The 24,550-nt window shown below is 40.7% G+C and overlaps 1 protein-coding gene across 3 annotated transcripts in view; it reads right to left on the bottom strand.

Moving 5' to 3' along the window:
• Window positions 1–5,920: 5,920 nt before the first annotated feature.
• KDM3B (lysine demethylase 3B) overlaps window positions 5,921–24,550 on the bottom strand; it is a 64,373-nt gene continuing 45,743 nt past the window's right edge. For 2 of the 3 annotated variants that reach the window (XM_054976837.1, XM_054976838.1), the window contains exons 20-24: window positions 23,546–23,665; window positions 22,749–22,888; window positions 22,278–22,454; window positions 20,454–20,588; window positions 5,921–7,177 (exon numbers count right to left, since the gene is read on the bottom strand). In XM_054976837.1, coding sequence (XP_054832812.1) covers window positions 7,097–7,177; window positions 20,454–20,588; window positions 22,278–22,454; window positions 22,749–22,888; window positions 23,546–23,665 — 653 coding nt within the window. In that variant the 3' untranslated portion in view covers window positions 5,921–7,096. The remainder of the gene's footprint in view (window positions 7,178–20,453; window positions 20,589–22,277; window positions 22,455–22,748; window positions 22,889–23,545; window positions 23,666–24,550) is intronic. The other variant, XM_054976839.1, reaches the window with a different exon arrangement.

Here is a 24,550-nt window from a genome sequence, read left to right as displayed (position 1 = left end):
TGATGCTGGTCATCATAGGGAACAATGAAGAGTGGCTGGTCAACCTGCTCAGGACGCACTGTTTTTGGGGGGAGAGGGGTGAGTTTGGTTCTGTTGGACTTCCCCAGGGATGAGTTTGTATTTAGGACTGTGTCTTGGCTGCGGCATCTCTGCCCATATGCCCTTGGGAAAGAACTTTTAAATGTTCTCATCATTGGGAACAATGGAGAGCGGCTCATCAGTCTGCTTAAGGGGTGCTGTTTTTTTGGGGAGAGGGCTTCATTTTGCTTCTGTTGGGCTGTCTGATATGGAGCTTATATTTGGGAGTATGCCTCTGGCCTAGCAGCCTTGGTCCATGTGATTCTGCAGCGGAAGTCATCGTGCAGTTTCCCCCCCACCCCCGGCAATAGAAACAAATGGAGAGGCTGGAGCACCTTTTGTGGGGGGGCATAGAGTGCCCCCTGGATACAATCTCCCTGAAATTTGGGTTGTAGTTAGAGGACAGTTAGAAGTAGGTGCCCTCCAAGTTTACTGGATTTTGCTTGCAAAATGCTTCCTCCAGCTCCCTTGGTATCTCCCATAGTTTCCCCCATAGAGAATAATTGAGATTGGAGGTGGCTGGGAGGACCTTCTTTGGGTCCAAACTTCATGAAACTTGGGAGGTAGTTAGAGGACAATTAAGAGTAGGTCCCCTGCAAATTTGGTATAAATTGAGTCCAAAAACGCCCCCTCCCCAGGCCACCAGAAACTTCCAAATTGAGTTTCCCATAGGAAACAATGGCTGAATTTAACCGAATTTGCTTTGCATTACCGAAGTAAATCAACCAATTTTTTCCCAGTGCACATCTATATATCTCTATACACCAATATTTCACAATGACATGGAACTACAAGCTATCAGGTACATACATATCAGGTACATGGTGAACCTGGCTATTGAGCTTCATGACTGTCTTTATTCACAAATTTCATACTTAGGGACATTGTGTTTTCAGATCAGCAGTACTGCCATAGGAATCTGCATAGTCTAACAATATGCCACCTACACAGCTCCTATTTAAAACTTCTTATAACAGTTTGAAGGTGCCTTATACCAGGTTAGACCATTAGTCTATCCAGCTGAGTACTGAGCGTCCTGGGTGGTGGCTTTCCATAGTCTTAGGGAGAGAAAGGACTCTCTCAACACCTGCTACTTGACATCCTTTATCTGTAGATGCCAAGAACAGAACTTGGACCATTGCAAATGTTTCCATGTCCCAGGCCAATATAGCAGAATGCCCTCTCTCTCACAGGCCTTGGATAGAAAACCTGTCTTGCTTCACTGACAGCTCCTTAAACTGAAATGGATTTTAAAGCTGATCACCTCAAAAGATAAAAACACAGAGACTGGTCCCTGAAATAAATTACCAGCAATGCTCTTCCTATCTCTACTCCAGTGCTGGTCAAAGAACCAAACATCACCCATACTGTTAAGGGCTCACTAACCAGTATATACTAACTATAATATATTTTGCTGTATTCCAGTGATTACTTCCTGCCATTTGCACTAGCCAATTGAAAATGTTTCTATGCAAGACAATGGGCACAAATCAAACATTACAAATAGAAATACTCAAACCAGTGGGGAACAATTTCAACCTCCCTGAATATTCAATAGCAGACTTTAAAAGTCACTAAAACCAAAAAATGTATTTCAAGAGAACTCCAGCACCAAGAAGCTGTTTCTTGGAGTGCTGGCTCCTCCACCATTACTTTGTAGTAACTTTTTCATTTATACACCACCTCCTACTCAATGGGGAGCCCAAGTAGCTTACATTGTTCTCCTTCCCTCCTTTTTATCCTGACAACAACCCTGTGAGGTAGGTTAAGCTGAGTGTGTGTGACTGGCACCAAGTGGCACAGCGAGCTTCTGTGGCAGAGTAGGGTTTCAAACCTGGGTCTCCCAAATCCTAGTCCAATACTCTACACACCACCATGTCTGAGAGGTGAGCAAGCACTTCAGCTGGAGCTCTACATTAGGTCCAGGGATAAATAGAACTCATCCCGAGAAACTAGGTTGGCTGAAAAGCTAAGAGGAAGCATGGCTAAAGAAATGAGGATAGCAAAAGTGAACAGAGGGTTAACCCACGTTACAGTCAAACATGCAAACCTGAGCCCCAACTTCATTTTAAAGATAAAAGCATTTTAAAGATAAAAGCAAACAGAAGTGGCAGAAATGGTGCACTTACAGCTTTCCCCACCCATTTTTAATATCCAAACTTGCCCTTCCTCAGTTGCTCTCCCTCAATCCTTCTTTATACTATGCTTGATAATTTTGAATAAAAAACAAGGACAGGCTACCCATTCACTCAGTGCCAGGTTATACTAATGTTCTACTATTTGAAAATACAAAGTAGTAACAGTGGTCGGCATAGTGCAAGGTTTTGCAATCTATCTTCTATGTGTATAAAGGGTTAACTGTTTTTGTGCGATGAAGCAGCAACTCCTAGTAATACTAAAACAGAGAGCAAAATCCACAGGGAAACAACTGTGTAACTCTCAACTATTTCCATGTTTGCCCATATTAACCATATTGCTGTTCGCAAACAATACATATTAGAAAAAGGGCAAAGAACAATGACACAAGGGGATCTTCTGTGCTCACAACGCAAAAATTTCCAGCAAAATACTGTTCATAAGCACTAACTAGTGAACTGATTTGTTCACGTCTAGATTACTTGGAAAAGAAATTAATACACACCATAGCCGCCCTGAGCCCATCTGTGGGGAGGGCGGGGTATAAATTGAATAAAATAAATAAATAAATGTCCTGCTCTAAGTCCTCAAGCTGCCCATGAATGCAAGAGTGTTATCCTATGTTTGACAAGGGAACATTGTTTTTAGACCCCAAAGGGGCCAACTAGGATTTTATCAAATAGCAGAAGTACAGAATGCAATTTCAGGGGAACATTAGATTGTCCTTTTGTGTTAGTTCTCTTTGGGTAAATTATACCACCCCGTTTCCTACAGGTTCTATGAACCTTAGCCCATCACTAAATGTCAATAGAAGACAGAAAACAGGATGCTGTATTACACAGATTAGCATATTCAATTGTGAACATTTTGTTCAGAACAAGAATTCCATTCAGTTTAACACCAAATAGCAATCCTAGCCTCAGATCTCCAGGGACTTTATAGGGCACAATTCCATTAAAGCCTATAGGATTTGTTCCATCTTCCTAAACACCTGTTGATGTAGTGTATTGAAGTACTTTGAGCATATCCCACTGGAACAAGCACTAAGAATATCACAGAGCTACATTACAGTTCAATATTAAAGCAATAAATGGCTCTCAAACTAAATGCTTACTTCTTAGACTAAACATACAGAGTACATTTCAGACTGCATGTGGGGATCAATTGTCTGAATGCTCTCTTATGTAAAAAAAAAAAAAAAAACCCTAGCATCTCAGGAAAAGATCTTGGTTTGAACCTTCTCTTTGACTTGTTTTCTGCATGTAGGAATCCTTTATGCAAGGGAGCATTCAGCCATCCATCTCCCACCTGCAGTTTAAGGTGGAACAGTCCAACAGCAGATACATCACATGGAGCTGCTAAGACATAAACTAAATAGAAAATTATGGGATAAGCAAAATCATTAGCATGTGTTTACTTTCCAAACTATAATAGTATATCTTGGCATCAAGAGTAACGCAAATTATTGTCTTTCCCAAAAGTTTGAAATAAAAAAGAGAAATCAATCTGTTAAAAACCTCCAACCTAGTTTTTGTGTGCAGCTTGACTGCCAAGGCCCAGTTATTCAGTGACAGGTGTATTCAGATATTCATTTTATGGAAACCTGAGAGAGGCTTTTGGCGCAATACAAGTAGTGTTGGATAATAAATGCTGCAGTCTTGTACCCACTTAGGCATAAGCCTTATTGCATTCAGTGGAACTTCTCCTTGAAGAAAACACATAGGATTGAGGTGTTAGAAAAATATTAGCTATACAAGAAACTCTGTAAGCTTGTTTCTCTACATTTTTCAGACTCAAAGCAATAGCAGAGATTTCACCTTAAAAATCAGAAGCAATTACACTGTCTTTAGAAATTCTATTAATGCTGTCGTCACTGGAACACAGATGAAGAAAGCTGAAATCCAGGACAGCTTGAAACCACCTTAATAAAATATGGCTTATATTTCAAACTGCTGCTGCTATGATTTCCAGTAGTATTTTCCACCCTGAGGCTTAGATGCTTGACAGCTCTTGCTCAAATTACTTATTAGAAATGGCACCTCAAGAGTTGCCAGGAGAGAGAGACCAGAACAAGGAAGGGAAAGGAACTCAAAAGTAGTCCAGGAATGCCAAACAAGAAAATCTTACCAAGGGAAACCAGAACAGATGTGGGCAAGAATGTGAAAATCAATCATGAAACTTCACAAGATGAAAACTAGGGAAAATTCTGTAAGAACATGTTTTCTGATAAACACAGTCATTCATCAAATCTAATGTGAAGGCTCATAAACTGCTCAATTGTGTGGTTCAGAATGCGAATCCGAAGTAAAGAGTTAACACAGATATGAAGTATAAAGATGTTAAGCCATTTATATGCAGGTTATTAACTGCAGATTGGAAAGTTTTTATCCTGCAGGAGAACAGACAGTGGAATCAATAGAAAAGGAAATCTCATAAGATCATCCTCCAAAATCAATATAGTAATTTCTGTAAATTAGACATATCTATAATGATGATACTACATAATTTTAGAAGTCTTGAATAGATATGGAGGAATTTCAGTTTCTGCAGCAGCATCACTGGTGCTTAAAGAAGGGGTGGAGCTAGAAGAATACATATTTCTCCTGGGCATGTTCACTCTCCCTCCTAAGCAGCTATCCATGTGAAATTCCCCATGTAAATGGAGAAGTATGTCAAAAGCTAAGTAACAATATATATCTTGGTAATGATGCTAGTCTTGCATCAACCCAGTTCCACATATATGGGAGAACAGGAAGTGACCTGTTGCCCAGCCATAAAGCAGCAGATGAGCAATTTCTAGGCTAGTCAGATTCAAATAAAGCATTTTTATCAGTATACCGATTTTGTTTGCATATAACCACATGTGAGCAATGTATGATTCAGCACTTTGTACTTTTCATGACAATTTGCTAATGTACAAAAATAAACATTCAAACTAAGCGTTGAAAGCTTAGATTACCTAGATTCTCTGTATACCAATACATAAAACCAGTATTTGTAATTCAAGGAATAAATTATTTTGAAACTACTTTAATGTCTTATGAAGTCTCGACATTTACTTAAGTATTCTTAGAAATTTGAGTGTAATTTAGACCTGGGACACATACAAGTAACAACTATTTGCAAGACTCTGGCACAATACCATTGCATAGTTTAAATTATTACAGTGGTGAGTAGCAACAGGATATGGCTATAAACAAAACAGAAGGAAGTTTAAAGGGGTTTTGTGCTCTATCTGAATTGCCCCAAACATACACATTCAGAGTTTGTTCCAAGCTCGATTAATAAAAAAGACAACTGTTGATGTTGCTTTCCAGTTTCTAATCTGTCCCTACAGGCCTAGCCTTTTTGCTCTGTCATAGAAGCTGTCAGAAGGTTTATCATGTTGCCGCCTGAGGTAGCATAGTGACAGTGACTCCCCAGGGTTATTCATGCATCACTTGGACCACATCATATCTACAGGCCTGGAAACAAAAACTTGACCATGCTATAGCTGCTTTGCAGGTTTAAAAGGTGATAAATGGAAATTGTGCACCAAACCTTGTTGCAGCCTTCACAGGCATGAATGCAGCTCCCAGATTTTTTTTGGGGGGGGGGGCAGAAAGAACAGAGGAAAAGAAACAGAGTTGATATGTTCATGCTTCCCTCCCGCTCAATCCCACCCATAATCTTGTTCCACAAGTAGAGTGTGGATTTAAAAAGATTCTACAGTAAATGACTTTTATTTTTTAAAAAATGAAATAACCGTGAACATATTAACAGGCCTGCAAGTGGCACTACAGTACAGCTGGATAGAAGGTAGATATAGTCCCAATGTACAGTCAAACAATGGAATCCATCTGTTCAATGGTGACAATTCAGAATACAACTCTATCAAGCAGGAACATTTTACTGAAAATATTTCTGGACAAAGCTGATATTGAAAATTAGTTCTGGGATGTAGAAGTCCCAAGTAAGAACTGGCAACCGGCAAATTATTGTCTGGTTGACCAGTTTAGGGAGAGATGTACAACATCTCAAAAACATAAGAGTTCTTTTTCCCCCCTTTTCTTTTATATTTGTGGAAACTGGAGTTGGGAGTCAATTTCTCTTAGCTCTCCATTGGCCAGTTGTGCTATTCTGGATTTATTTTTTTCAGAATCACTCCTTGAAAGGTTTTATTGAAAGGAAGACTAAATGCAATGTGCCTTTCCTTGTAATCCAGGAGCAGTTGTGGTATTTCAAATTCTAAAAATATCTACTCTCATGAAATACTGTTTCACTACAAACCTAATTTTTCACTAAATACACGATTTTAAATCCTGGAGCCAACTGGGAAAACAGCTGTTTTTCTCTGTTTCTGCATTTCTACAGTGTATAGAGAACTGTGTGTGGGGGTGGGGGTGGGGGAATGGAGAAGAGTATATCTTTTTTCCTTGGCCAGTATCAGACTCAGGAGGCCTAATGTGCATGTTTCTGTAGCTAGGCTCCTGGAGGTCACACTCATTCAGAGCTAGCTACTTAAGTCTGCAACTGGATGTCCAACTTCACATCATTCTTCTTAACTCCTTGGAAAGACTAACTAGGCATGAAAAAGGTTCACACTTTCTAATCATAATATGCAGGAACACCACATGGTTTCCATGCAATTTCATTTTGTGAAAGGCCACAGGAAAGGGACATAGCACCTTTCATTAATCAGTAATTCTATATGTTACAGTGACCTTCCATCAGATTTTCAGTGTTGAGGCAGCGTAGAAGACTGTGGCTGGAGAATGTAATATGAGCACCCCGGCATCTCTTCATGAGAGCCCTATGGCTCCTACCAAGGGAAGCATGTTCACTCCCCTTCTATATTGAGAGCAAAAAATGACTCCAGAGGGGGATTTGGAATCACCAGTTCCTAAGATCTAGCCAGTTTGGATTCGTGAGCCTTCAGTGTGCCAACAGCATCTTTCACTGCATGGTAAATAATGTTCTTCACCTGAAATCAAAAGAAAATGAACAGACTGAAAATTAAAACCCTCAACAGTGTTCTTTGCTTACTATTTATTAATGAAGTCAGAATTTTATTAATGAAGTTAGAGTTTCTTAAATATTCATTCACTTTACTTAGGGTTGAGTATGTACAGAGAAGGAATATGGAAAGACTAGCAACAAAGCCCATTGTGGGCAAAAAATACAATGGGCTCTAGAAAGGGGAGGACGGGCAGGCAGGCATTTGCTCCTCCTCCGTCACTCATTCCAGCTGGTGAAGGAGGGGGGGTGGGCATTGTCATCTGCTCCATGCCTTGATCTGCCTGATCTTGGCCATGTGAAAGGATGGTTGACTTTGCTTCCTGCTCCATGCCTGATACATGCTGGGTAAAGGGGGCACACTGCCTCCTGTTCTGCACCTGACTACGTCTGGGTGAAGGGGGGCAAGCATTGGCACCTGCTCCGAGCCTGATCCCAGCTGGGTGAAGGGGGGTGGGCATTGCTACCTGCTCCGCTGCTGATACCAGCTGGGTTAAGGCCCACTCCTAATACCAGCTGGGTTAATATGAGGGGGTGAGCATTGCCATCTGCTCTGCTCCTATTACCAGCTGAGTTAAGTCAGGTGGTGGGCATTGCCACCTGCTCCACTCCTGATCCCAGATGGTTCAAAGGGGGGGGGCATTGCTACCTGCTCCACTGTGATACCAGCTGGGTTAAGGCAGGGGTTAGGCATTGCCACATGGTCCGCTCCTAATACCAGCAGGGTTAAGGTGGGGAGAGGGCATTGCTGCCTGCTTCGCTCCTAATACCAACTGGGTTAATGTGGGGGGTGGGCATTGCCACCACATTGTCCAAAGGGCATACCATGAAAACCACAATGGGGACTAAGCAATATCCAAACGGAGAGTCACAATGTTAGAAGGGGGGTGACCCCAGTCACATTTGGATTTCTCCTCAACTTGGACTGGGGTCACCCCCCTTCTAACATTGTGACTCTCCGTTTGGATATTGCTTAGTCCCCATTGTGGGTTTTCATGGTATTCCCTTTGGACATTACTATTATTCAATAACTACTTGGACAGAAGAAACAAGAGATCTTATTGTATTTATTGTACATTGTATTTATTCATTTGCACTTTGCACTTTCGCACTAATATAGTGTTTATAAGAAAAAGAAAAAACGAACTGATTGTTTATTGTATATTCCTAGGCTTCCCTCCATGGCAGCACCCTCTGGTGGTGCACCAGGGTATAAAGTGAGTTGTCTGAAATACACTTACTCAGTTATATAGTAAGATATCAGTCACTAGTACAACTTAAACTTAATAGTTAACAGTTTTTTTAATTGAGAAAATGGAAGATTTATGTATCACTTACTGTGAAGCTTCCTTTCTCTGTGGTCTGGGAGTGGGTCAGTCCTCATGAAAGGGAAGCAACTCCTCCTCTCCAGTGCAGGGTCAGTCAACTGAACAATCCCGAAAGGGGAGGGGCTTCCGTAGCTCTTCAGTTCTTTTCCAAGCCTTGAATCCCTGTGAGCTTATGTAACTGGTACTTCCCCTCCACCTTTTGACCAGAACTACTCACTAACATTAACAAACTCAAAAAGAGGTAACAGAATTAACAGTCTCTGTTAACTACACAAAGTCTGCTTCAGATAATAACCCATAATAACTCTACCTATAGACGTACTGCAGCATACCCTCCTTCTCTGTTGGGTGGGTAGGACTGACCCATTCCCAGACCATCGAGAAAGGAAGCTTCACGCTAAGTGATACTTAAATCTTCCATTCTCCGGTGGTCAACTGGGAGTGGGTCAGTCCTCATGAAAGGGATGTGTAAAAGCAGTGTGTCCCAGGGAGGGTTACTCAAGTATTCAGATTTAGAGCGTATGCTGGGAGTACTCGTCTCCCAAAGGCAGCCTCAGCCGAGGCTATCTTGCCTATTTTATAGTGTCTGGTAAAGGAGTGAACTGATCTCCCAAGTTGCAGCTTTACAAATAATCTCCAAGGAAGGAGCTGATCGGTACGCAGCCAAGGTGGCACCCCCACCCCCCCGAGTGAATGCACAGCTATCCCTTCTGGTGGATCTAACTTCCTAGTTTTATAAGCTAAGATAATACATTCTCTAATACATCTGCTTAAGGTGGAAGTTGACACCCTTGTTCCCAAAGAAGACTTCCTAAATGACACAAACATAGATTCACATTTCCTGAATGTTTTTGTTCTGTCTGTATAGAAACTGAGGGCACGATGAACATCTAGACAGTGCCACTCTCTCTCCTTCCTATATTTGGGATTACTACAAAACAATGGTAAATTAATATCCTCACCCCTATGAAATGCAGAATTAATCTTAGGGATGAAAGTCGGGTCTGGTCTCAAGACTACCCTGTCATTGTGAAAAATGCAAAGTTCCTTATCCACAGATAAGGCATTCAACTCAGATACCCTCCTGGCCGAAGTAATCCCCACCAAGAAAAGTGTTTTGAACATTAACTTCTTTAGGGGACACATCACCATGGGTTCAAAAAGTTCTCTAACTAACACCCTTAGCACTAAGTTAAGATTCCATGTGGGGAACCTATGAATTTGAGGCGGATTAATTAGAGCTGCACCCCTCAAAAATCTTCTCCTGTGTGGGTGTTGTGCTAGGGATTTCCCTTTTTTACACCCCCCTACGGCCAAGATAGCAGCCATTTGTCTCTTCAAGGTACTTGTGCTCAAACCCTTGCTCAGGCCTTCCTGTAGAAAGAGCAGCACCTCATTGATGGATACTGGTAAAGAGTCCTTCTGTCGGCTTGAGCACCAATTGTGGTACACTTGCCAAGTGGCATTATAACTTCTGCTAGTTGACTTCTTTCTCGAGGCTAACATGGTTGATATCACCTCCTCTGAGTAGCCTAGCTGACGAAGTTGGTGGCATTCAATTTCCAGGCAGTGAGCTGAAACATCTCTGGTTGAGGATGAATCAGAGGCCCTTGTGTTACAAGATCTCCCCTGACAGGCAAATGCCAGGGATCTGTTACCAAAAGGCTCCTCAGATCCTGGAATCAAGTTTTCCTGTGCCAATGTGGGGCAATCAATATTATCATTGCCCTCTGCTCTATTACTTTATCATCCTGTGTATTAATTGAATTGGTGGAAAGGCATACACAAGAAGCCTTGGCCAATCGCTGTTCAGAGCATCTGTGCATAGAGCTAGGGGATCCCGTCTTCTGGACATGAACCTTAGTACTTGGCAGTTTTGGCTGTTGGCAAACAAGTCCGTGTCCGCTGTGCTGAACTTGTTGCACACACGTTGGAAGGCCTCCCTGTGTAACATTCATTCTCTTTGATCTATTAGACCTCTGCTTAAATGATCTTCCAGGACATTGTACACTCCCGCCACGTGAACTGCCCTCAGATATAGGAGGTTCTTCTCTGCCCAGTTTAGAATTATGCTGGCTTCCTTCTGTAGAGCCCTGAACTTGGTCCCCCCTTGCCTGTTCAGGTAAGATTTTGCTGTCATCTTGTCTGTCCTATCATATGACTCCTGAATTGTAATAGTCCATTCCTTATGGCTCTCAGTTCCAGCAAGTTCATACTCTTGGAACTCTTGTTCTGTGACCAGGGACCCTGAGCCACTGCGTTCTGGGAGTGAGCCCACCATCCCCAGCGGCTGGCGTCCATTGTCAACACCATTCTCTTCGGTTCCCTGAGTGGGACCCCTACCAGGAACCTGTGTGGATCCATCAACTGCTGCAGTTGCCGTAGGATGCTTTTTGGTACTTTTATCACTACATGCTTTCTGTGAGTGATGGCTCTTTGATAAGGAAGCAGGAACCACTGAAGTGGACGTGTATGGAACTTTGCCCACTGAAGTACATCCTGGCACGATACCATCATGCCTACCAGCTGTGCTAGGGACATGACCTCCTGGTATTGGTTCCTCCGAACTTGTAGAAACAAGGACTGCAACCTCTTTTGTCTCTCTTCTGACAAAAACATCCTGTCCTGCACAGAGTCTAGGAGAACTCCCAGATGAACAATTCTTTGCCATGGAATAAGGGAACTCTTTCCTCTGTTGACAACAAATCTGTGTTGCTCTAGGCATTCCAACATGACATCTACTGCTTCCAATCCCTTCTGTATGGAGGGAGCCTTTATCAAGATGTCGTCCAAGTAAGGAAACAGATATTCCTTGCAGTCTGAGTAAGGCAATCAGAGTCACCAGGATTTTGGTGAACACCCTGGGAGAGGTCTTGAGTGCTAAGGGGAGTGCTCAATACTGGAAGTGTTCCCCATCGTAAGCAAAATGGAGGAATCTTTGGTGTGACTCCTGTATGGGGATATGAAGATACGCTTCCGAAAGATTGATAGAGGCTAGGAAATCCCCCTTCTGGATGCCGTCACAATGGTTCGAAGTGACTCCATCTGAAACTTGCGGGTCTTTATGAACCGGTTCAGCCACTGAAGGTCCAATATGGCTCTAATGTCTCCATTCTTCTTTGGAACTATGAATAAAGTGGAGTAAACTCATTTCCTCCACGCATGTGGAACCGGTTCTATTGCCCTGATTTCTATTAGGTGTTGAATCGCCTAAAGTAGAAGTAGATGCTTTTGATCGGATGGATTTCTTGGAAGCTGAAAAAAACGATTTGGTGGCCTTGTTTCGAACTCCAAAGAATATCCATTTGTTACTGTGTCCAGAGCCCATTTATCTGCAATCGTTTGATGCCATATATCCGCAAACTCCTGTAATCTGCCCCCTATCTTGATGAGCGGACTCGGGGCGCCGTAGTCATGTGGAAGGCTCCTGCTTCTGCGGCTTGTCGTATTGTCCAAACTTTGAGAAGGCTGTGGATCTGTTGTCTGATCTGGACCTAGGTTGCCATTTTCCTTTTGATGGTCTGAAGACCCCGTATCTTGAGGCCCTGTTAGGGTCATGAAAGGATTGAAACCTCTGCTCTAATGTTTTTTTTTACATTTTTTTTATTGGTGAGTACATAGTTAATACATACACTCCCCATCATACCTAATTTATTTCAACCCCCACCCTTTCCCTCCCCCCTCCTTGTAGACTTCCAACAGCTTTCCAACCCTTAACCTATCTTATTACTTAACTTATTTTCAATTATATTATTCTAAATCATATATATATTATATCTCTTACTCTAAGCATATTCAGATTCTTTTATATATACTATATCAAATCCACTAATATATCCACTCTCTACGTCACTATTTAAACTGTATATTTTTGATAAAGTCTCCTTAATAATAATACTAGCTTAGGTTAATTAATAGCTAAATTTTCCCATTAATGGTAAAGTTACTTCTCTCTTCTATTTATAACATCACAAATTAATAATTCTCAAACAGCCACAGTCCTCCCTTCACATCCCATTTTTGTTCTAACTATTGTTTCAATTTCCCCCAATCTGCAATGTATTCTCCTGGATCAAGATCTTTCAGTTTTCTTGTCATTTTGTCCATCTCAGCCATGTACAGCAGTTTGTAAATCCAATCTACTGTAGTTGGTATTTCTTGTACTTTCCATTTCTGCTCATATAAAAGTCTTGCTGCTGTAATCATGTAAAATAACAATGTTCTGTACTGCATTGGAACATCTTCCATTCCCAAGTTCAGTAGCAGCAATTCTGGGTTCTTATTTATTTGGGTTTGCAAAACCTCATTAATTACTTCAATTATATCTCCCCAGTATTGCTTAGCTACCTCACAAGTCCACCACATGTGGTATAATGATCCTTCATGCTTTTTACATTTCCAGCATCTATCTGACATATTAGTATTTCCTAGCGCAATTTTCTTTGGTGTTAAGTACCACCTATACATCATTTTATATACATTCTCTTTAATATTCGTACAAGTTGAAATCTTCAATGTATTTTTCCACAAATGCTCCCAGGCTTCCATGGTTATTTCTTTATGAAAATTTACTGCCCATTTCACCATCTGGACTTTAACTGTTTCATCTTCCATGTGCCATTTTAGAAGTATTTTATAAATTTTCGAGATTTCTTTTTTACCTTCTTGTAAAATCACTTCTTCTAGTTCCGAATTTTCCAATCTTATTCCTCCTTTTGAGCAGTCCGAGTTGTAAAGATCTCTGATTTGCCTATATTGAAACCATCCATAATAGGGAGATAACTCTTCTTTCGTTTTTATTTTTAACATTTTATGTTCCATTAATGTTATCTCTTTATAAGTTAAACACTGTTGTTCATTATAAACAGCTCTCGGATCTATTACTTCATATGGTACCACCCATGAGGGGATACCATCTTCCATATAGTCCTTATATTTCTTCCAGATTGTGAAAAGGCTTCTTCTAATATAATGATGCAAAAACAAAGAGTCCGCTTTTACTTTATTGTACCACAAATAGGCATGCCATCCAAACAGTTTTTTATATCCCTCCAGAGCCAGCAGTTTACGGTCTTTTAACGTTATCCAATCTTTTAGCCATACCAAACATATTGCTTCATAGTATAATCTTATATTTGGCAGTTGCAGTCCACTTCTTTCTTTCGAATCTTATAATACTTTCATTTTCACACGGGGTTTCTTGCCTGCCCAGACAAAGTCTGAGATTTTCCTTTGCCATTTATCAAATTGTTTGAAGTCTCGGATAATTGGGATTGTTTGCAACAAAAACATCACACGTGGTAACACATTCATCTTCACTGCTGCTATTCTTCCCAACCATGACAAGTTTAATTTATTCCATTTTATCAAATCTCTTTCTATTTGTAGCCACAGTTTCTCATAGTTATTTTTAAATAAGTCTATATTTTTCGCAGTCAGCTCAATACCTAGATACTTCACTTTATTAGTTACCTCACAATCCGTTATCTCCATTAGTTCTTGCTGTTTTTGCTTTGTCATATTCTTACACAATATCTTTGACTTCTTTTTGTTCACATAAAATCCAGCCAAGTCTCCAAATTCCTTTATTTTATCTATTATTTTTGGCATGTTGTCTATTGGATCTTCTACTATTAACATTGCATCATCCGCAAATGCTCTGACTTTGTAGGAAAATTCCTTTATTTTTATGCCTCGAATTGTATCGTCCTCTCGTATTTGAATCAACAATATTTCCAAAATCAAAATAAACAACAATGGAGACAAAGGGCAGCCCTGTCTTGTACCTTTGCTTATTTTCAGTTTTTTGGTCAAATCATCATTCACTACAATCGCTGCACACTGGTCTTTATAAATTTCTTTAACTGCTTGTATGAACTTTTCTCCCATTTGCAGCTTTTCCATAGTGACAAACATAAAGTCCCAATTTAGATTGTCAAATGCTTTTTCCGCGTCCACGAAAAAGAAACCAACTTCCTTATCACAATGCTTATCATAGTATTCAATAGCGTTTATTACTGTCCTTAGGTTATCCTTAATTTGTCTATTAGGTAGAAATCCAGCCTGTTCTTCTGCAATAAATTCCAACAGCCATCCCTTTAACCTCTCCGCCAAAATTTTTGCAAATATCTTGTAATCATTATTCAACAATGAAATTGGCCGATAATTTTTAACATTAGTCAGATCTTGTCCATCTTTCGGAATCAACGATATGTTGGCTTCGTTCCATGAGTCAGGAATCCTTTGGCCTTGCAAGATTTCATTAATTACCTCTCTTAAAAAAGGTGCCAATTCATTAGCCATCATTTTATAGAACTCTGCCGTTATTCCATCCGGACCTGGTGCTTTCCCTAATTTAGTTGATTGTATCGCTTCTTTTATTTCTTCTTCTGTCACTTCCCTTTTCTTTCCATTCCTCTGACATCATTGGAAGCTTCGTTTTCTCCAAATATTCCGCTATTGAATCTCTATTCACCTCCTTTTTTTGGTACAATTTTGCATAAAATTTAAAAAAAGCTTTGCTAATAGCTGGTTGATCCAACAATATTTTATCCTCTTCTCGGATTTTAATAATAGTTTTCTTCTCTTTTTACTTTTTTAATTGCCAAGCTAGATATTTCCCAGGTTTGTTTGTGCCCTCAAATGATTTTTGATTCATTTTTTTCAAATTCCACTTCAATTCTTTATTATTCATTGCCGTCAATTGTTCCTGCAGAATTTTTATATCCTGATATATTTTCTTCTTCCCTGGTCTTTTCTTAAGTTGTATCTCTTTGGCTTTGATTTTTTCCATAATTTCATGTCTCTTTTCTTCCTTTCTCCTTCTCTCTCTTGCATTTAAGTCCATTAATATTCCTCTTGTCACAGCTTTGTATGTGTCCCATACCTTGTGAGTTGGCACGTCCTTATTCATGTTATATTGTATAAAGAACTTGGTCTCTCTTCGTAGCAACGCTATATTATCTTCTATCTGCAGCAAATCCTCATTTATCCTCCATCCTCTTCTTTTAGTATTTTCCCCAAATTTCCACATAACTGGATTGTGATCTGAGCCTACCTTGGGCATTATCTCCACATCCTTAGTCCATACCGCCAGTTCCTTGGAGGCCCAGATCATATCAATTCTTGATAATGTAAAATGTCTTGCTGAATAAAATGTATATTGTCTATTTTTGGGGTTTTGTCTCCTCCATACATCCTCCAGACTCCCTTGTTCTTTAATCACAAAAAAAGATTTTGGCAAAAGTCCTCTTTTTTTATGTGCACTTTTAGATTTGTCTTCTTCCAAGTTTGTAACTCCATTGAAGTCACCTGCCAAAATTATTTGATCATACGTCAGTTCATCTAACTGTTTCTGTAAGTCCTTGAAAAATTTTTCTTTTGCACCGTTAGGTACATAAATTCCAATCACCAAAGTCTTCTTTGAATTCCAAATTATTTCCACTGCTATATACCTGGCTTCTGTATCACATAGAACTAATTTAGGCTGCAGCTCTTCCTTTATATACAATACAACTCCCCTCTTCTTCTTTTTGGAAGCCGCTGCAAATTCGTTTCCAAGTTTTGCAAGTTTTAAATATTTTACATCCTGCTTTTTAATATGTGTCTCTTGCAAACACACTATATTACATTTTTGTTTTAAAAGCCAGTGGAATATAATCTTGCGTTTAGAAGGTGAATTTAGTCCATTTACATTCCAAGATATAATTTTACACTCCATGATCAAATTTTAGCACTCTTTGGTAAGTCTTTTTCATTGTCTTTAATAAACGTTTCCATCTCCTGACCAGATCTGATATTCCTCCTAGTTCCACCAAATTAGAAAGCCAGCCTTTCAGGTATTTCCCATCTGTATCTAATTTTCAAATCCTTTAACATCTGGACCAGCTCTCTATAATTTTTCCTCTCCAACAGCACCGATCTGGGCAGCTCTTTCATGATTCTCACCGCTTTCCCGTCGACTTCTAATAGATCTTGGAATTGTTTGCTCACAATTGACTCTCTGATGCTTCTAGTTGTAAATTGCACAATCATATCTCTTGGTAGGTTCTTTTGAGCCGTGAATTTTGAATTAATCCTGTATGCCACATCCAAAAGAGCTGCTATTTCCACTTCCTCTTTGTCCAGGCAACCTGCCAAAATTTCTGTAATATGCTCTTGGGTTGATTTTTCCAAAACTTCCAGGATTCCACGAAATCTGAGTTGTTTTTCCATTTGTTTACATTCAGCTACGGCCATTCTTCCCTTCACTCCTCTCATCTCCGTTCTGTGCACATCCGCCAAGGTGTCAGCCGCGTTTTCTACTGCTTTAACTCTCTGCTGTGTGACTTGTAAGTCTTTTTGGACTTGATCCATATTTTTGGATAGCTCTGCCATCTCCAATTTAAATGCCTCTTTAAAGTCCTTCAAATTTTTCGCCATCTCTTGCATCATATCTTTAAGCTCTTTATTTCCTTCCATGACTTTTTTCTCCATCTCTTTATTTCCCTCTGTTACTTTTTAATCTAAATTTTCCAGCGCCGTCTGCCAGTCCTTTTTCGACATTGTGGGGCTAGCTTTACTTCGCTCCCACGAGTCCGCTCTTTTCCTTAACTCCGTAGCACACATTTATTCTTTTCTTTTATTTTTAAAAGTCCAAATTTAAATTGTTTTTCCAAAAGTTAGTGTTTACGAAATCCAAAATGCCAGGCGTCTTTTCTCTATGATCTTATTTGAGGCTGCCGTCCTTACCCTTATCCAAGATGTCCTACTTCCGTTTTCCTTGAAGTCAAAACTCTGCCCTTCTTCAAAATGGCAATATTCCACTTCCGTTGGTTACAAGCCGCTTCTCGCCCGTCTCTTTATGGTTGTGACACACTTCCTGTTCCTCTCTGTTACACAGCAGCTCTCGCGATACTGAAACTTTCTCACAGTCCACAGGTATGTAAACAATAAAGCCGCAGGTATGTAAACAATATTCATTTTTCCGCTCTAACTTCTCTTTAAAAAGTCACTTCTTAGCAATTTATTTGCCGGAACTTTCTCAATTATTTATTAAGTCTCTCGCAGTTTTCTAGTTCTCTTTATCACTTTATTTCTTATTATAATCTGTCCCGTACTGAGAGATAGCAATCTTTACCTTCTTAGACGTTTCTCTTGGGTTGTAATCACTGCTTCAATTATCCAATCGATTCAAAGTACTTCTTTGTGTTGCTGAGGCTTGGGCATGAGGGTCTTATGTCAGAAATTGACTCCAGAGCCGCTGCAGAGATCTTGGCTGCCTGTCTACGAGTGGGACCTCAAGGGTGGATGGGGGATCATTGCGTAGACCCCCCCTCACACCCGAGATAAACACACTCTCGAGGTCTTGAGCGTACTTTCTTGTGCTCCACCTGAGAACAGGGGGCTATGGGCAATTTGCGCCCCTCCAGCCCCTACAAACAGCGGCACGGGCAGCTCAGCTCCCTGAACTGCGTTAGACCTTCATGGATCCCAAACCGGAAGTCGAAACCTCTGCTTATGTTGAGGATTCTTCTTTTTTTGACGGAAGCACCTTCTTCTTCTCCTTGTCTTCCACAAGATCTCTCTCAAGTGCCTTCCCAAATAGGTTAGTCCCTTTAAACTGAATTGCCGCCACCTTTGCCTGGGCTGAGGGGTCTACTTCCCATTTCCACAACCACGTGTTCCTTCTTGCCACAACGTTAAATCCCATGGCTCTAGAGGAGAACTGGAAGGCATCTATGGTTGCAGCCACAGTGAAGGCTGTTGCTAAGGCAATTTTCTTGACCTCATCCTTGATTTCCTTAGGAACATTGTTCTCAGCTGCAGCTAGCTCTGACGCCCAGGAAAAGGCTGCTCTGGCAAATAGCAATCCAGTTACTGAGGCTCTAATTGAAGTTGCTGAGGCCTCAAAGTTCCGGCGTAGCGCCTGTTCAATCCTTCTATCACAAGGATCCTTTGGAAAACCATCTACCCCCATAGGGAGCACAGAATTGGTTGCCAAGCTAGATACCGGGCCATCTACTATAGGCAACTTGATCTCCTTGGCAGAATCAGAAGTAAAGGAATATAGTTCGGAAACAATTGGCTGGCTGGCCTTTGATTTAGCTGGTATCTCCCATTCTGCCTTCATAATATGAAAAACAGCAGGAAGTGGAACACCAGTTTGAATACTTCCCTTTTTGGGCAGCACCTGTTCTGACCCCTGTGGGAATGCAGACTGCGCACTTCCTTTTTATCTGTGCATGTAGACGTGATCTCTAGAGCCCTCAGCTCTTTAGGGAGAAGTCTGGCATAGATCTCCGGAGGAAAAAGTCACACTTGAATAGTGCCCATGGTGTCCTCCTCTTCCTCTGATAGCTCACCCTCCTCATTAGTTGAAGATAAGTCTGACATTTCAGAACCAGAGTGATCATCTTCAAAGGGGCTAGATTCTCTATGGGATGAGCCTTCATCCCCTTCCCCCCCTTTTTTTTAAACTGGTAGGTAGGGGGATGGCCCCCTCCACTTGCCTGCCTTCAAAGGGTGAGCTCTTTTGAGGCACCTACCACCCCTATCTGCTGAGGAAGCCTCTCATTTTAGTAGGCCATGCTCTTTCTCAATCAACTCTGAAGCAAGCCAGGAGAGAAGGTGGGTTTTAACTTCCTGGCTTGTGAGATCAGAACCCCCCCCCCATTTTCACTGTGATCCACTGGAGACTGGTGAGATGATACTTAGTTTGGGGAACTAGGGAGTTCTAGCTCGCAAAGGGCACCCCCTACCGCCATATTTGGCACTAGCCCCATCTTGGTAGCCATAGCTATCCTCTTTCCCGCCAAAAATAACAAGTATGCAGTGAGAATAAAGAAGGTGGGAAAGGTAAAACAGTCTCCACAGAAAAAAGGGAGTTTCGGAGGAGCCTGAAGAGAAAAGGAAATAATCCTTAAAGGTCTTACTGCACTTTTGTCAGCGTGCCTTTTTTCTAGTGTGTGAGGAGGCTTCTGAGTGGCCGCACGATGGCTGAGGGAAGGCTTGTTGGCCCGTTGTAGCCTCTGCTGGCGTTGCAGACTCAACTGCGACCCCCAGCAGGTTCCAGCAAGAAGTAGGGGGAGTTCCAAGCCAAAAGGCTGAAAAAAACCCGGTGCAGGAGTCTGAGCACAAGTCGTGGAAACTGGGCTAGCCCAGCGCTGTCGGCTCCGCTGCTCGCTGCCTTGCGACATAAGGCCAGTAAGGGGGAGAGGGTTGAAAGTCTTCCTTCTCCTGCGAGCTCTCTCTTCTTGCTCCTGCTTTGTCGTTGTCTTTTTGTTGTTGTTGTTGTTGTTTGGGATCATGTGTGCGACAGCACTCTCAGTCGACATCCTGCACCCAGGCAGGGCCAGGAAAAACTTGAGCTACAGAAGCCCCTCCCCTTCTGGGATCGTTCAGTTGACTGACCCTGCACTGGAGAGGAGTCGCCGCTTCTCTTTTGTGAGGACTGACCCACTCCCAATTGACCATCGGAGAAAAGTAAATACCTAGTGTTTAGAAACTACACAAAAGGTGCACTTTATGAAAATGATATACCTTAAATTCCCATATACAGAGTTAACATGTGTTGTGTTAAAGCCAAAATCTAGAGAACATAAAGCCAACTGCATGTATTTAATATCTTGCTTTGCTATGATAATCTTCAACAAAAAACTGTTTTATTTTCAACAGTAGCATAAAAAGGAATTTTAAATCAAGACTAACTACAAGTTACACTTTTAATGTGTATGTGGTATTATGAAAAAAAACACACAAAACTGTCACTGTTTCTATAAAAATCGCTCAAAGAAAAGAAACAGAGCTGACTTTTAGTCAATGTCAAGCATACACTTTTTTTTGTTGTTGCAAATAATGTATCCCCCCTCCCCTTTGCTCACCCATTCAGAAACCTTTCAGCTAAAAAACTGTCCCATATGGATAACTGGTGCTTACTTGCAGTTTATCCTCATGATTTGTGTGAGTGTTAGACAGGTGCCTGAACTCCTGGGTCAGACGGAAGCAATGTTTCACATGTTCTGGAGATACAAAGTCTTCTGCTACTTTAATGCAGCTATACAAATTGTGAACCTGCAAAAATAATCAAAAGAACTGGATGCTGGATAATCACAAAGCTGAGTAATTCAACAGGATAATTAAAGTTCCTCATGAACTTTATGTGGAACATATTCATGATCCACATGTTTGACAGAGAAAGATCAGATGTTCCAGACATATCTTTTAAAGTTTTCAATCAAAAACCTCCTATTATGAAACAAGCACCAATCTCTTTATCTACACAGACTAAATTTGGGGAGAAATTTGCAATTATTTTCTCTAGGATCCAAGCCAATATGCATGCATGGCAGTTATTTGCACCTTTAAAAGATTCCAGTACTTCTAAGATGCCCCATGGCAGTGTAAAAAGATCTGCCATGAAATGGCAATTTGAATTTAGAGGTATAAAGCCCCCCAAAATGGACTACTGAATATGCATCCAGCAGGCAATCTTCAGAGCCTATACCTTCAAAATGGGCAAGGTAAGAAAGAAAGGCAGATGGCTCAGTCTTAAGCAGATCAAGTAATAGTTCTCACCAGGCACAAAATTTCTGAATCCTTGCTAACAGGATCAAGTAGTTCTTTCTAATCCGTTTGATATAGTGATTGATAGTGGCAGGACTCTAATCTGGAGAACTAGGTTTGATTTCCCGCTCCTCCACTTGAAGCCAGCTGGATGACCTTGGGTCAGTTACAGCTCTTTCAGAGCTCTCTCAGTCCCACCAACCACACAGGGTGATTATCATGAGGATGATAACAACACTGCTTGGTAACCACTCTGAGTAGGCATTAAGTTGTCCTGAAGGGCAGTATATAAATCAAATGTTGTTGTTGTTATACCTAATTCAAGGGAGGCAGTGGAATTTCTAACCAGTGGAGACAGATAAAGGTTAAATGACAGTGAACAAACTTGTGCTGTTAAATAGGGAGTAAAGATGATATGGGAATAGGTATAACTGTTTGTTATTTTGTTTTAAGCACCTATAGCATTTCATATAAAGTGGCATAGAAACAAATTCACACATTTAAAGAATCCCTGATTTTTAAATTCACACTGAAGCAAACTTTATTATTATTATCTTACTTAATTTGTTCTACTTTCAACACCCAAGTATTTAAAATACCTGGATTGTATTTTACTTTAAGAATGGAATAATAATAATAACCATGTGCTTATATATCACTCTTCTGGGCAGATTAGTGCCACACTCAGAGCAATTAACAAAGTCAGTGTTATTATTATCCCCACAATACAACTGGAGAGCTGGGGCTGAGAGAAGTGGCTTACCCAAGGCTACCTGCAGAGTTCATAGCAGTAGTGGGTGTCAAACCAGCAGAGTGCTAGCTCAGAGTCCAGCCTCTTAACCACTATGCTACAGCACAGAGAATGAAATGTAGGCTGAGACTCCGAATAGTACCTATGGGGGGACAACAAACTATTGGGAATTGAAAACAGAACCTTTGATCATGGGATTCTCTCAGACCCTATTTTGGCTTCTGAAATTTCACCAAGTTTGAAATTCAGTGTGCTACACTTCCTTTTATGGAACAGATAACGTTCTGAATATTTAGGGTGAGCAGATTGGAATATTCCTGGGGAGGATTATTGCTCTGATATCATTTACTAATTAAGAAAAAACCCAGCTGAATACAAATTTTAATTAAAAAACAACACTTAATTTTACACACTAACATTTAGCATACTAGCTACTCCACACTCACCTGATGAGGGGCACCTGCAGGAATAAATACAGCATCTCCCAGGAACTGCACTATTGCCCAGCCTTGCACTCCATACTCCTCGTACAAACGTTTACGTAATGTCTGATCCAGATACCAACTTTGATCATGGATTGGATCATGATCTGGAGGATTTTCTTGGCCTTGTTCTTCTCCAACCTAATGCAAAAATATCACAGTTCAATCATTTAAGTATGTTTCTTCTGTAACTGTTTCTGAAAGACTATCCTCTCCTTTCCAAGTCATTTCACTAAGATATTCAGCTTTGCTTTAGCGGGTTTTATGGTTGATCACAGGTACAATGGAAAGAATCAAAATGCTAAACATTGGATCAACTGTTCAAGCTCATTTACGCAAAACAAAAATATCAGACAGAAGAGATCACTAGCAACTGTAGACTAAGCAACAACCCTAACTTTTCCCACTGTTAAAAGATTCCACTCATCATTGTACCTTCCGAAGAAGCTCCCTGATCTTCTCAGCATCCTTAGCAGCATAGATGTGCCACAGTGCCCCAGGTTTCTCTTTTGCTTCATGAATTCGCTGTTTTGTAACATCATCTGCATCCCCCTCGTCAATAGTTTTCAGCACTTCTGAAAGGACAGCATTGTAAATCTGTTTACTGGTCTTTAGTGTAGTATTTCTTGCAATAATTTGATCGGCACAAGGTTAGCATCAAGTGAATCCCAAGGAAAAAAGGGTTAAATCAATATATCTTAATATTTTGAAGAAAACAATATTCCTCCTAAACTACATATAATTACAACAGCTTTTGCTCAGATATACAAGGTAAGCTTATTTATGCCTAACAAAATCAAATAGAATCATTAGAATGCTGTACCACCCATCTATCACACAGGCACAGTTTGCACATAAATTCCCAGTTGGTATCTGTATTAGAACTCCACTCTGACTGTTGTCCTGAGACACTATTTTTTCCACGGTGCTCCTCATGAAGCTTGAAGGACAGTATAAGGATAGTACAAGGCAAAACAAGATGACAAACCTACTCACTCATGGGAGGAGGTATTTTATATCACGAACTAGCTAAGACATTTGCCCTTTACTGACCCTATAATGTGTTTTCTGCAAGTATCCTATGAATGTGCAAACAGCAACACAGAACGACACACAACAAAACAAAAATATACTGAAATCAATACAGTAGGCTAATGCTAAATGTTATTGGCAACACTTAAGTAATACTTGGATCACCTCTTTTTTTCTGAAAAACTTAAAATATAGGTTACCATCATCATGGGCACCTTCACCAATGGGGATTCCAACATATACCATGACATTAACTGCATCTGATACATCCAGGTGAAGATTGGTTGTGCCAACTCTCCTGTCTTCTGCAGTTATCAGCCCTAAGTGAAAAGGAAGAAAAGAGACCATTAACATCAAACCTAACCTTACTTGTTATTTCTATATGCTTCATTGGTATATGGGGCACTTACAGAAGACTCAACTCTAACAGGATTCGTAAAAACAGCAGAAAGAAATCCAGGCCCAACTGTCTTCAGCCAGCCACAAGTAAAGGTTTATTTAGACAACAGCACGCAAAAGCCAGATGTAGCTAACTGTGTTTCGAGAGGAAGCATACCCCAGAACATATTATTATTTTATTTATAGTCTGCCTTACTCACTGAGATCCAAGGCGGATTATACATTGCAAGTGAAATACAATATAATCAACAGTTAGGATATTCACTGAGCGAACTACTATAATGAACAGCAGTTAGGACATTCAGTGAAAGATACAACAGAGTATGGTAGCAGAAAACTGGAAAACAAACAAAGCCCAGCACAGAGATGAAATCTTTCTGAAACAAAGGATAACTAATTTACATGGCATCTTTAACAAGTAGGCACATGTCTACATCAGCAGATAGTGCCCAACAGCATAGCATATAGTCCCTACCAAGGGATCTCTGAGCTACTTCTTATGACACAGCCTTATAATCTGGGTAGAAAGCCCTCCTGAATAATTCAGTTTTGCACAGTTTGTGGAAAGCCAGGAGAGTGTTGATTTTGCTTAACTGCAGGGCAGTATCTACAGAGGGTCCTGTTCAGATGAGCAAAGCTGCTGTGGCAGAGCATAGAGGGAGAGGTGACTGCACAGATATGAGGGGCCAAGGCCATGAAGGGCCCACCACAGAGAAGGCACAACTCTGCACCCTCGCAGGCTAGTCACAAAAAAGGTGACATGAAACAGCACTTTAAATCTAATGACTCCAAGAGCAATGTGGGGA

The sequence above is a fragment of the Eublepharis macularius genome, chromosome 4 (genome assembly GCF_028583425.1).
Source record: "Eublepharis macularius isolate TG4126 chromosome 4, MPM_Emac_v1.0, whole genome shotgun sequence".
Classification (NCBI taxonomy): domain Eukaryota; kingdom Metazoa; phylum Chordata; class Lepidosauria; order Squamata; family Eublepharidae; genus Eublepharis; species Eublepharis macularius.
Note: the sequence above shows the minus strand (reverse complement) of the source record. Positions and strands in the feature narration are given on the sequence as shown.